This window comes from Lepisosteus oculatus, chromosome 10 (assembly GCF_040954835.1).
Source record: "Lepisosteus oculatus isolate fLepOcu1 chromosome 10, fLepOcu1.hap2, whole genome shotgun sequence".
NCBI classification, from domain to species: domain Eukaryota; kingdom Metazoa; phylum Chordata; class Actinopteri; order Semionotiformes; family Lepisosteidae; genus Lepisosteus; species Lepisosteus oculatus.
In genome coordinates, this window is record NC_090705.1 from 1,111,684 (window position 1) to 1,125,278 (window position 13,595).

Consider the following 13,595-nt stretch of genomic DNA (forward strand, 5'->3'; position numbering starts at 1 on the left):
CGTAAGCGCTCTCCCACCTTGAATCGTTTAATACCCGATCTTCCGTCCTGCAGGAGAATGATACAATTTTAATTTGGCTGCTTTAGCCTCGCAGGAAAATGCCACCAGCCCTCACCCCGCTGCGCAGAAATGGAGCTTATTGGCGTGGGCTGTGATGAGAGAAAGCGACAGAGGGCCTGCAAGATCACCTGAGGAAGCTCAGCGTGCGAGGATTCACCCGGTGACCCCTGCGGTAGGGTGTCCTCAAATAGGACGGTCCAAACACAGTTCCGGGACAACGCTCGCTGAACGTTAATTGGCGGCTATACGGCGTCTGAACGACGGCCTGTAGCTGGAACTGGACCGCGGAGAGTCGGGCTGCGTCAGTCAGACTGCGACTGCGGAGGAGCCAGCAGAGATAAAGAAAGAATGATAAAGGCTGTGAGGTCTGTTCAAGTGTGGGATTACGGATTTCGTTTAATTTTTTTAAGCACATTTCCGTATTTGCGGTTTGTGTGTGGCTCCTGTCGGAGCAGGGTAGAAATAATGTCTTGGAAGAGATAACGAAGACGTGAGTCTCTCTCCCTCCTGAGGTCCGTGAAAACAATCGACAGCGTACACGCGTGTGCGGCTCAGCAGACCTCATTATGGATCAACGGGCACGCCGTACATCCAGATAACAAACAGCTAATGAAGGGAATCAGGTGTTGGAAGCGTAGCAGCAGGGTCTGGAGTTAGAGCACGCCTGGAGTGAGCCGTGAAGGCTATACTCAAATGAGCCGCTAGGGGGCCGTGTTAACGAGTAGGCTGGAAAACAGGTTTACTGTAAGACAAGTACGCACGACACAAAAACATTTTTTTAAAAAGTGCTTTTCTGAAGAAGAAGAAGTATATAATTTAAACGATTTTCCGTCAAAAAATTTCGTCTTTTAGCTTTTGTTTCGACTCTGAGTTCATTTAAAGGTTAATGTTTCTGTGATACAGGGATTAGCAGCCGGCACGACTTTATAGGCTGAAAACAACCGAGGACACGACTGAGGAAACATAATATTTCACTGGACGTTCAACCTCTGTCCAGGTGGGCTGGAAGGGCCCGATCCTATATAGAGGGCTTTGGGCTCCTTTGGAGTGATATATTTAAGAACAATTGTTAGCAGAACTAATGAGACGCTGAGTTTTCTGGAGTCGTAACTGGAAGGAAAGACTCTGTTGTGCAAAATGCCTCATTCAAAACCCCTCCAGAAAATTACCCGACTGCGTAAGGGGAGCGAATGTGCGCTGCTTTGGATGAAAGCATCAGCCAGCCAAGTTAGTCACGAGGGCTTTGCTGTCTTCTGTAGTCCAATAGCTGTCTTACCCTCTCTGCAAAATCAGATACTTGGACACAGAACATGAAAGTTCATAGACTGTGACCGAGCTATCTTCACTTCCATCATACAGAAGGAAAAAGTCACGTGAGGAAACACTGACACTGAGTTACTGCACCTCAGATTTGATGCCCTGATGATACTGTACCTCCTGCAGGAGACCGAACCCAGGGACCTCCTGGTCAGGCACACAGCGGTGTCCCTGTGTCTCTGCCTTCCTAGCTCACTGGGATGAACAGGACTCCCATTCCACTCCACACGGGACACCTGGACTCCGGAGATCAGCCTGTCCCGGGATCTGGACAAGAGTGTTGTGGAAAGTGTGCCCTGACCTGTCCTCTTCAGTCCTGCCCACAGAGGTCTTCAGTAGCTACAATTGCTGAAGAGAGACTTGTGTCTCACCATGTGTGCTGGTGACATGGTTAAGGTCAAGGTGTCGGTTCATTAAAAAGGCAATTAAGATTTTAAAGGATCAGTAGAAGCATTGCAGATATGAGTCACAGGCACCTCATGGCACCGATCTGCCAGGTGGAACATGTATTCTGTGTTGAACTATGCTTCTTACTACTTGCCAAAGAGCAATTACTTCTCCGTGCAAGAGCAAGGAGAAGCAAGAAGAATAAAATGTCTGTAAGCTGATGAAGATGAGCGAAGAACTTCAAGTTTTGTTTCTGAAAAGACAGAATATATGAGTGATTGCAATTCCATGAGATTTCCCAGTTTGAGGTTCCGCAACCATGGACGTACTCTGGCATATGAATGAGAAGAAAGTGAATTTTAAGGGCAATGACTAAATCTGTTGTCTCCACTGGGAGCTCTGAGCCGACACACAGAAGAAATAAGATATTGCTGTTTCCTGTGTTCAGCAGATGATCCTTTATCACCATTGTGAGTTATTTAGTGGAGCTGCGATTATGACGAATTCAGAAATATAAATAGAATAGGAATTGAAGTTTAACTTAGATGAAATTATAATTCATTTTATGTGAGGTAACTACTATATTTGGTATAAATTGGTTCTTGTGCAGCTTTTAAAATTTGACGTCTACAGTTAAGACATGAAACGTTAGTCAGACCCATTGTCACATAATAAACCGCCATTACAGAGCAGGGCTGGAAAAAAATATTTTATACCTCCCTGTAAAATGCATTTTGATGGTAAATAACTAACTTTACAAAGGAAAATGAACTGTAAAGAATAGATGGAAAAAAATAAATTGAGACAGCAGGAGAAGAATGGCAAAACACCAAAGGCTTTTTGGACAACAATACAATTGCTAGAAGTTTTGAATTTGATTCAATGGCTAGATTTCATATCTGAAACTTGTGCATTCTCTTTCCCCACATATTTCATTCATCTCCTTTTATTTATTCAACGCTTGCTATAAACACTTCTATATATGTTTGCAGAATTGCAGGCTTCTTTTAAAGATATTGTGCAATCTGTTCAAGCAAAACCCAACAGTGTTGGTGCAGGAATGAACTCTGTATCTCAAGAACAATTCCCTTGGCCAAACGGCTCCTGTACATACTGTAGATAAGAAGCTGGTAGAAATGCAGGAATAGCTGGACAGCTCCTGCAGGAAGAGCTGGGCTCTATCGTTGCCTGCTGCATGGATCAGTGAGTGTTATTTCAGAACCTGTGGATCTTGTTTTACAGCAGAAGCCTGCGGAGATCAGCGTGAGAGAGACTTGGCCTGGCCAAGTATTTTGTGGGGAAAGGACAAGTCCCCAAACAAAGCTGCCTGTTTCCTCCATCTACAGAAAGCACATTGACTAAAAGACGAGGACTGCTATGAGACAAACTATATTATTGGTGAAAAGGGGTATTTTTTGGATAATAGAAGTTTTCTAAATGTGAAGTTAAAAGGGTTGTGGGATTATCTAGGTTTAATTATGCAAAGTACCATTGTGTTAACTGTAAAGTCAGTATAATGGGATACAGACATTACATACAGTTGTCGTGCATATACTTCATAGTTTAATGTATTTTTAGACAGATACAAAAATGAAAATTGAGAAAAAATGACGCATCTTAACATAAGAAAATCACTTCACTGACTATGATATTTTTAAATGAATTTTAATAGCGCAATTTTACTATACAAATAATAGTTTTTTTTCCACTATTATAATTGCAATGCACAAATATATTGCTTACATAAATGTATATACAGTATGATGCAAGAGTTCTTCCTACACAGTTGGATGGAGATGGTGGCATGCAGCATCTGTCTTTGGGACCCTGGCGTCCTGGACTCGGGGTGTTGGTGTGACGGCGATGCGAGACGTGAGGGGACACACATATCGGAGAGCACTGCTCCCATCACCACAGGGTAGGGTCTTCGAATCTGAAAATATAAGAGAACAGATTTTAAAGGACTGGGTTTCCGCAGCTAAAAGATTAAAAAAGTTAATAGGAGAACCGTTTCAGGTGTGTTTTGTTTTGGTATCACGATGCATGTTCAGAATCTGCTGGAGTTTGGCCCCATTGCTCTGTGTAGTTAAGTTTGTACACAGCACAGGCTGCACTGTGTGAGTGCGTCAGAGAGCAGCAACATGCCGGCCTCCAGGAGAGCTGCCTGGGAGGACTTCAAGCTTTCTAATGAATCAGCACAGAGGACATGTGTGGGTGGAGCGAGACATCACCGACACAAATGACAACAATAATAATAACGACGGCAAAGAAAAAGAATTTGTTTCTACTGAAGGATCTCAGTACGACACGGGTGGAACTATCTGGAGATGTGTCCTGAGAACTTTAATCCTACGGCGTCTACTCAAAGCCTGCTGGCGTGTCTTGTGTTCATTCCTCAGCCACGATGACAGAATGACATTAACATGAGAGTGAAATTCTGTCATTTCTATGCATTGACTTTCACAGAAGGAGTTTCTAAATGTGAGAAAGGACGCAACAATAAATCCGCTGAGGTAAACAAAGCATCAGGAATTACTTTTCCATCAGCTTGAGTGGAAAAAGCTCCCTATTGAAGAAAGGGGACAGCGATGTGGAGCTGGAACGCGTGCAGTGTTAAGAAAAGGCACTGTGAGAAAACAAGTGGGAATTCTGTCAAAAGGCAGCTCTCACGTAACGTTTGAATTCAAGTGCCCACTAGCAGACGATTCTCCTATTTTGTAATAAACTTTGCAATAAAACTTCAATGGCAGCGCCGTCCCAGCGATTCTCTACAGTGTGCCACTGCGGGCCCCTCCCGGCAGGAGGAGAGAAATTCGGAACTGCGCTAGGGTTGTTAAAGGGGATAAGACATTCACAAACATTTCAAATCTGCCAAACGCACTCGGCACTGCGTGGAAGTGAACGGGCCTTTGTACCAGGTCGTCTGCCACCTGTTGGCGCCCTACCTGGTCCTGGGAATGCTCTCTGTGCTCTCTCTCAACAGCAGGTCTGAGAACAAGGAGTCGGGGCTGGACCGCTTCCCATACCTGTGGAAGGACACCGACAGGGTCGTCAGCAACCCCATCCTTCGCTGAAGCCGTCAGACGTGCGCAGCGCAGAGACCATGAAAAACACTCGCGTCTGGCGCGTCCCTCCGCTTCACCGCGCAGGAACAGCTGATCTTAAAACCCGGCGTTAATATCTAAGCCTCGGGTTGCCAATGAGAACGGTCCGATCTCACATGCGGCTGTGAGCTTCGAGCAGCTCGGGGAAACTTCCGCGGGCCCGGCTAATGGTGCTCCGCACCGGGCTAGGCGGAGCGATCCTGCAGCCCCGTGTTGTCGATAAAACGTGCATCTCGGAGCCGACATGACTGCGGCAGCTCTGGACTCCAGACTCGACCGGCTGACCTGGCCAGCACGTCGCAGCCGGGCGGAAAATACGGTCTGCGGCCCGGATTCGAACCCGTGTTCCGAGGCAGCTGCGGATGAATATTTTCCCTTGAATTCTCTCGCTATCCACGGTCTGTCCTGATAACTTTATCCGTGTCTTGGAAGATCCGCGAAAAAAGGAAATTTAGCTTTGCGAAACATCACGCTCTATTATTACAGGAGAGAGGGAAGTAAACGAGTTTAGTTTTTCTCAGAAGTAAAAAGGTCTGTTTCCGCAATTTAAAGCACTTGACCCAGGGAAAAGCACAGGCTAGTAATGTCACTTTTGGAAATGTTTTAAAACATTTTAAAATACATTCTCAGAACTAAAAGGCAGCCGGGTGGCGGCTGACGCTCATCTCAAGCTATTTGTATCTATTTCCCACTCGCTGCGGGCCAGACGCAGCGCTCAACAGCTGGGCGATCTTACTGCGCTGCTGAAATTGGGGAAAACGCACGAATATATGTTTCACATCGCTCCACACAATACGACTGACAGAGACTTTAACAAAGGCTCTCTTCCACTATTTATTACAATCACAACTTGAAGATGACGCAGAGGCTACTACAAGAGTTCTCTGCCCTGACAATCCTGAACAATTTCCGAAAGTGCTTGTGGCACCTCGGGGTTTTTAACAAAACAAAATGTATCGAACTCAGCGAATTCCCTCTGCTCGACACCTGTTAATGAGCTATGTTTATGCCATGGAATTAATCCCAATAACATCACCGGGAAAAAAAATCCAAACTATATATATATATTTTTGTAATCGAAGAGGCCAGTAAGAGACATTGATCCGTATCTGTGAGCGGAAAGAAGACTTTTCCAGACCGCGGTCGCGCCCTTACCGCTGCCGGGTGATGAGGTTGATGTAGTGCCTCAGGGCCGAGTAGTATCTGGCCAAGTCCTCCGCCGGCGCGTCCTCGCCCGGGTTGTCGGGTCTGGGGGGGTACGCCTCGGCCGGCGTGCCCGCGCAGATCAGGGTGCAGAAGGCGACGGCCAGCACTCCCGCCCACAGGCCCAGTGTCGACTGCATCTGCGGGGACAGGGAGACGGGACCTACCCTGATACAGGCTGTTCAAAAAAGGCGTTTCAGCGACCCTTGCCACTAAATCGCCATCATAATTAGTATTTTGCAGAATGGATAACTGTTTACACAACTATGCAGACCTGTACGGAAACAAAAGGAATATGGTTTTAGCACGCCTAATCTGTAGCGTTGTAAAGGATGCTATCTGGTCAGACGTTGCGCTTTCGTCTTTGGACAGCTGTGTGTATTGTACACCGTGCCACACCGTTTCCCACTGCATGAATGACTTTCAAGCAGTCGTGTTTCTGCCCGTTTCTAAATATGGTCTTTAATACAGAAAGAGACAAGGTGTTCCATAAAAAAGTATAAAACTAAATATACATCCACAATTATGTACTGTTAGCTTTTTAGACAGCAATTGTTTTTTAAATAAAATTGAGTTACCTTCCAAAACGTTGAGCAAGTGTATTTATTCTGACCGTGAGAGGGAGATAACTGTAAACCCAGTAAATCAGTTTCCACCCGGCGTGTTACTCTGTACGTCTGACATACCGACGCTGACGCTCCTGTCTGTAAAGGCGCCAGACCGATCGAGCCCAGTACCTGGGGTACGGCCTGTTAGTAGGAGCTTGGCTAGTGTTCGCATTACCACGAAAACAGCGTGGAGAAGCGGTTAGGATTGTCGTCTAAGTGCGAGGTGAGGTGAAGTTTGACACGGCTGTGTCTTCCCGACACATGATCTGCTCAAGCGAAACGTAAGGTTACCACGATACACCTAGATCCCCAAGTGAGAAATTGGATATGTGACCTAGGTATCGAAACACAGCGGATTACAGTGGTTAAAGTAATTAAAGAGAACCCCAGAGCTCCAGCTCGGATAATTGTGTCGTTAAGCGTTAAGTGAAAGAACCGAAGAGCCCTGCGTGTTTCGGGGAAGCTTTGGAGGAGCAAAACATCGCTTTATAACATACTTTCTTACATGGATCAATTCAAAAAAGGGGGCAGTTTTGCAACAAAAATAAATGTCAGTTTACAATACCCTCACGGAGTGGACTGAATTCCCCCAGTGCGGCATGCGAAGGCGCTCAGCAGTGATACAGCAGTCGTGCAGGAATAGGAGCGAGCGGCGGGCGGTGTACTCACATTAAGCTCTGGAACAGGTGGTCTCAACGCGGCGACAGGGGTCCAGGCGCGCTCACAGATGCTCTCTGGTCGCGATCTGCCATTCGGGGGATTTTATACAAAGCGCCATTCGCCACTGGAGGAGGGGTCTGGGTTCAACCACGCACCGCTGAGCACAATTCTCTTATCGCACCTTTGCAAAAGGAAAGCACACGTCAGTACATGAGCTGTCATCCCTCGTTAAAAACGACTCCAGATAAAAATGATTGCTTTCCGTCGGAAATAGGGAAGAGAAAAAAGATTTCCCCCTAAACACTTTATTTCTTCTTTTTTTTAAATTCAACTCAAGAAATGAACTAGGAGGAAAAAAAGGCGAACTACACAAAATAAGAGTGAACTGAAATAGCATTCGAAGATGCGACAGGTGCAGGTGTAAAGACTGCGGTGACGGTCCTGATCTTTAACGATAGAGCGCAGTGACAATGTGCGCGGAGAAAACGTGGGCAGCCTCGCCAATCGCCGCTGCACTGCCGAGACGAATGCGGACCCGTCAGCTCCGAATCTGGGCCCCTGCCAGAGTTCCTGAGGGCTGAGACTGTGGCTTCGATTCTAGCAGTTTTTCAGGGTCATGAATTCAAGTGTTCCCTGTTCATAAATCCAGCCAGCTGCCCTGTCGGTTCATTTTTTAAAATATTATTTAATAAGTCCTTTATTAAAACATGGATAAGGCGAACATGTTGACTAATGAAGCGAATCATTACATCGAACAGGTTATTTAAGTAAAGAAGAAGACACTGGGGCACTGTGGGTTTTTTTTTTACATCTGGCCTGCTCTGTTTCTCTCGTTTTCTCCGGGACACACGAGGAAAGCCCGTGGAAGAGACCAAGGGGTGCCGGAGTGTGGAGCGGCCGTGTTGCCGAAACCGATACCCTGGCTTCGTTCAGCTCTCTCATGAGTTTAAAATTCACATATAATCCTTTTTAGAAATAAAGAAACAGGCGCGGAGTTCACAAGCGAGATAAATATATTCGTGGCACAGATAATTCTAAATTCACACCAGCCGCTCAGCGCTCATTTCTATCCCTAGTCAGAACTTATCCAGACCTCTGACTTTATTTTCTCCCGATGAAGACTTGAAGAGGCGACGCCACGGTGCACGGTCCCTCTCCCCGTGAGCAGTTTACTCCTGCGGTTGAAGAGAGCTGGGCTTTGTGAGGAAAGACCCCAAAACTTTTGACAGAAATTAAAATTGAACGAGTCCTCAACATCGTGCCGGACATCATTTGGGTCCCACGGCTACGGCAGGCGTTTCAAGAAACAGCATCCTTCAGAATAAAATATGTCTAACGTAAACGCAAGAATCCAGGTACCCATGAATCTTCTTAATCTCATCTTAAAATGTATTGGCTTTAACATATAGTTCAGCTTCTGAGCTCATGGCCCTTGTAAGCGGTTCTGTTACAGCGTGCCCTGAAGATCACTGTCCAGGATGTAGTGTCTGCCCAACGGAGGGGTTTGGGGATGAGGACTCTGTGCTCTGGCAGTGCAGCCTTGTACTACTGTAGGATGGGCAGATTGTGGCCTCTCCTCATATTACAACATACAGTACAGTGCTTGGGCCGCGGGTTCGAGTCCCTGCTGCAGACACTGCTGTTGTAACCTTGGGAGCACCAGCCACCCAGGTGTGTGAGTGGAGACCAGTATTGCTGGGGCGTGCTCCCAGTGGTGGACTGGTGTCCTGCCCAGGGAGGGGTGAATGGCTCTCGGATCGCGTCACACCTGGGCACCAGGGTGAGCTCCGGGCCAGTGGGCTCCCAGGGCTCCGGTTTGGAACGATGGTAAAGCAAAATTCGCCATCACAAGCCACAAGCTGCCTGAGCCCTTGGAAAAGCCGCGAGATTGAAGGAACTTTCTTTGCGCCTGTGAACAATTTAAGTGTCATTCCAAGTGGAAAGGTTCTCTGCGCTGGAGTGACAGGTCTCCAGGGAGAACAGGGGCAGGCTGTCTCTTAATTAAACAGAATGAGAGACGCGAGGGGGGTTATTGGAGAACGGGTTCTGTCCAGAGCTTCCTGAACCGAATACTGTGATACACGCCCAGCCCCCCTGGGAGGTGACGGGCCAGGGGCTGAGGGGGAGTAGTACGTTCCTGCAGATTGATCGTTTCGATCAATCACTTTCCACCCTGACGCCAGAGGAAGGGGAGAGGAACACTGCAGGACCGTGTGATATTGATCGAAAACACAGCTATCCCCCCGGAGACGGGCAGTCTGCGGGCTTGTGTGGACACTGTGGAGGCATCTGTCCACATGTCTGTCCCCGGGCGATGTTCTGGGACCCCTGTCTGACAGTGTAAATGTGAATTATGTGTGTGTGTGTAGCTGTGTGAGACCCTCTCCTTTAGCAAGACACATTGACACTAATACACACACTATTACACACTCACACACACAAACTTACTACAGTCACACAATTACGCCATAAACACTCACACACCACTCCAGCGCCCTGAGCCACCAGCTCATTTTTCCCTCACTGACTGGAGCTTCACAGCCTTCACAGTTTTGAAGACAAAACAGCAGCTGAGAAAGTGAGGCTGTTTAAAAACCAAACCTCATCTGTTCAATCAATTCTTATAAATAAACAATAAAGTGACTAACAAGTAATTTACCTTTCACGTTATTCCATTTCATCTTCAGATTTCTGACCCGGCTTGATCTCTGTGGGTTCCTGTCACAAAAATAGCTCAGGAGTGTACCTGAGAAAAATCTGTAGTTTTCCTGCATTGGAAGAGCAGAAGTATCTTATTGAAAATAAATCAAAAAGATGTCTCAAGGAATGGCTTTGCAAAAGTAAAGACACTGTTAATACAACAATGAAAAACACGTATTGACCAATTTATTTGAGAAATTTAGGCCTCTGATTATGTAGTAAATTAAAGACATAAATGAAGAATTCAATATGCATTTCATGTTTACTAAAATATCTCAGATACGTCTTAATAAAACTATAACTTTTAAAACTAAAAACTGAAAAAGGTTGCAGTTCTTCTGTGAGTGTAGCTGTGTATGTGTGCAAGGGTGTGTGGAGTGTAGCTGTGTGAGTGAGTGTGTGTCGGTTTGCAGGTGTATGTGTGCGCCTGGGGTGGTGTGTTACTGTGTGAGTGAGTGTGTGCCTGTGGTGGTGTGTTGCTGTGTGAGTGAGTGTGTGTCGGTTTGCAGGTGTACAGTATGTGTGCGCCTGTGGTTTTGTGTAGCTGTGTGAGTGAGTGTAGCAATAGTGGTGTGTAGCTGTGTGAGTGAGTGTAGCGATAGTGGTGTGTAGCTGTGTGAGTGAGTGTAGTGATAGTGGTGTGTAGCTGTGTGAGTGAGTGTAGTGATAGTGGTGTGTAGCTGTGTGTGTGAGTGTAGTGATAGTGGTGTGTAGCTGTGTGAGTGAGTGTAGTGATAGTGGTGTGTAGCTGTGTGAGTGTAGTGATAGTGGTGTGTAGCTGTGTGTGTGAGTGTAGTGATAGTGGTGTGTAGCTGTGTGAGTGAGTGTAGTGATAGTGGTGTGTTACTGTGTGAGTGTAGTGATAGTGGTGTGTAGCTGTGTGTGTGAATGTAGTGATAGTGGTGTGTAGCTGTGTGAGTGAGTGTAGTGATAGTGGTGTGTTACTGTGTGATTGTAGTGATAGTGGTGTGTAGCTGTGTGAGTGAGTGTAGTGATAGTGGTGTGTTACTGTGTGAGTGTAGTGATAGTGGTGTGTAGCTGTGTGTGTGAGTGTAGTGATAGTGGTGTGTAGCTGTGTGAGTGAGTGTAGTGATAGTGGTGTGTAGCTGTGTGAGTGTAGTGATAGTGGTGTGTAGCTGTGTGTGTGAGTGTAGTGATAGTGGTGTGTAGCTGTGTGAGTGAGTGTAGTGATAGTGGTGTGTTACTGTGTGATTGTAGTGATAGTGGTGTGTAGCTGTGTGTGTGAATGTAGTGATAGTGGTGTGTAGCTGTGTGAGTGAGTGTAGTGATAGTGGTGTGTTACTGTGTGAGTGTAGTGATAGTGGTGTGTAGCTGTCTGTGTGAGTGTAGTGATAGTGGTGTGTTACTGTGTGAGTGTAGTGATAGTGGTGTGTAGCTGTGTGAGTGAGTGTAGTGATAGTGGTGTGTTACTGTGTGAGTGTAGTGATAGTGGTGTGTACAGTACGAGTGGTGGTTTTAGTAACTGTATCAATTAGCTACCAGCTGCCAAACAAGCTGCTGTAGCCTGGCCTCATTGCCACATCTCACCTAGAAACTTGACTTTGTATTCACCCCCACTATAGAATGATATTTTCTTCAGAATCAAACATACTGTAGCATCCAAGAATCCAAATGTGTCTGTGGAACAATCAAACTAACTCTTCCAGTATTTTTAAATCTTTGGATTTATGGAAAATACAATATCTGAAAACAGCAGGGATTAAAAAAATATTGCTTTCGTTTATTAATAATGTGCCAAGTTATTTTTAATTTACAGTAATTCTGCTTGAAGCTTTCTAGAGAGGACATAATCTTTCATTTTGAAATTGTTCTTAATACTTCAAGTGAAAACAGTTAATTTAAATACTGCTAAGCACAGTGAATATGAAACAAAAAAGTTCAAACTTTTAGCTTTAGTGTCATAAAAACTGGTATTTTAATTTGCAGAAGGTAAGATGATTAAAATGTCTCTTCAAAGAAAAACGACGAGAGCGTTCTGCTAGCAGATTAAAGGAGAAGGTAAACACAACATTATCAGCTGCACGTCCTAATTCACAGGCGCAGACGAGTGCTCTCACACCGCGTGCAAAAGAAAGGCTCTGTCACAGGCAAAGCCGAGCCGTATCTTTGGCACTGAAATATCCACATTCTGCAGTCTCCAGAAGTTTCTCTAGTGATATCTATGGCTTCTAAGTTACCTGCCAGCCATGCATACTAAATGCTGTACATAATTCTTATTTTTAGCATTTCGCAAAGGGTTTTTAAATGATCATTTCAATGATCTTTTCAATGACTGAAGATGCCGGTTCCTTAGAGTGTGGTCGTTCATCACGCACACCGGCCTCCTGATTCCTCTCGATCTCACAGATTGCGCAGACGCCACTCAGACTCACAGCCTGCCTCAGCTGCCTCTCGATTCCCGCTCTGGGGAAAAACACAGCAGACCAGCTCCACCTAGACTGACTGATTAGGAGACCCTGCACAAGCTACTGCTGGAAGGGAGAAGCCAAGAAGGAAACGTTCACTTTTACAGTTCAAGCTTGTCAAAATCGTCAGTGAAATCCTTTTCTGTTGCTTCAAAAAGTCAAACCACAACTTTAAATTGCAGTCAACAATTTGCCGTGACATTTACAGAAGGACTTAGAGAGGAAGATTATTCCAGGCTTTCCAGATGTGCTGTAGTGCCCAGCACACCAGTTTGCCACAGGCAGGTATTCAGTAACAATATCATGACAATATAATAATCACTTCCTCACTGTCTCACCACAGCTGGACTGATGAACCAACACCAGGCGCTTTAGCAGGCATGAAATAAGAAAAACTGGAAACAGTATACCATTAGCTACAGTCCACAAGTTAAAGAATGAAAATGCCCAAATGTTTTAATTTTGCCTTTCAGATGTGTTGTGCCCTCTGTGTGCCCTGTGCCAGGTACTGTAGCCCTTGAGTACGATACGTAAGCAAACTCTACAGGAAGGCACATCAGGAGAGCAGACATCGCATCTCTGATTCATTTCTCTGCTGTATCCTCATATCTAGCTGACATTTGCAGAGGTCACTGACAAGAAACCAGGGCCACGGTCAGCCTCAGAAGCCACAGGATTAACCTTTCCCATGAGTCAATGCCTTTCCAAATTCCAAGACACCACATAAATGAGGGCACCTCCAGACATCAAGCAGGGCAAGCGCGAGCACATGACACACCACATCTGTCTAAAACTTTGATGCTTCCCCACACAGCTCCCTTATCACCGGTCACATCATGCTGAACGGCGATTGATCCACCTCTAAACCTGTTCAATACTCAATATCTGGCAGAAACAGCTACTGGCAAGGCTTACTGTGATTAAAACTGACAATTCTTCAGTTAAAAAGGGTTAAAATGTTAGTACTTGTGTTGTGTTATATGGTCCACCTAAGATTAAATGTGTTTAAAGATGTACCCTGGAAATACGAGTCTCCAGAAAATGTTTTTGGGACACAGAAGAAATAGTAGCTGGTAGCTAATTGACCTGAAGATCACAGACAACTCTTTCTTTAACGATGAACAGGGTAT

The 13,595-nt window shown here is 45.6% G+C and overlaps 1 protein-coding gene across 1 annotated transcript; it reads right to left on the bottom strand.

The window, feature by feature from the left end:
- Window positions 1-3,413: 3,413 nt before the first annotated feature.
- On the bottom strand, window positions 3,414-7,457 carry npy (neuropeptide Y). The gene is made up of 4 exons (XM_006636048.3): window positions 7,349-7,457; window positions 6,024-6,211; window positions 4,710-4,790; window positions 3,414-3,697 (listed from the first exon to the last, which is right to left on the bottom strand). Exons 2-4 carry the CDS (start codon window positions 6,209-6,211, stop codon window positions 3,673-3,675), a joined length of 294 nt encoding a protein of 97 aa, XP_006636111.1. The 5' UTR covers window positions 7,349-7,457; the 3' UTR covers window positions 3,414-3,672.
- Between the last annotated feature and the right edge of the window lie 6,138 nt (window positions 7,458-13,595).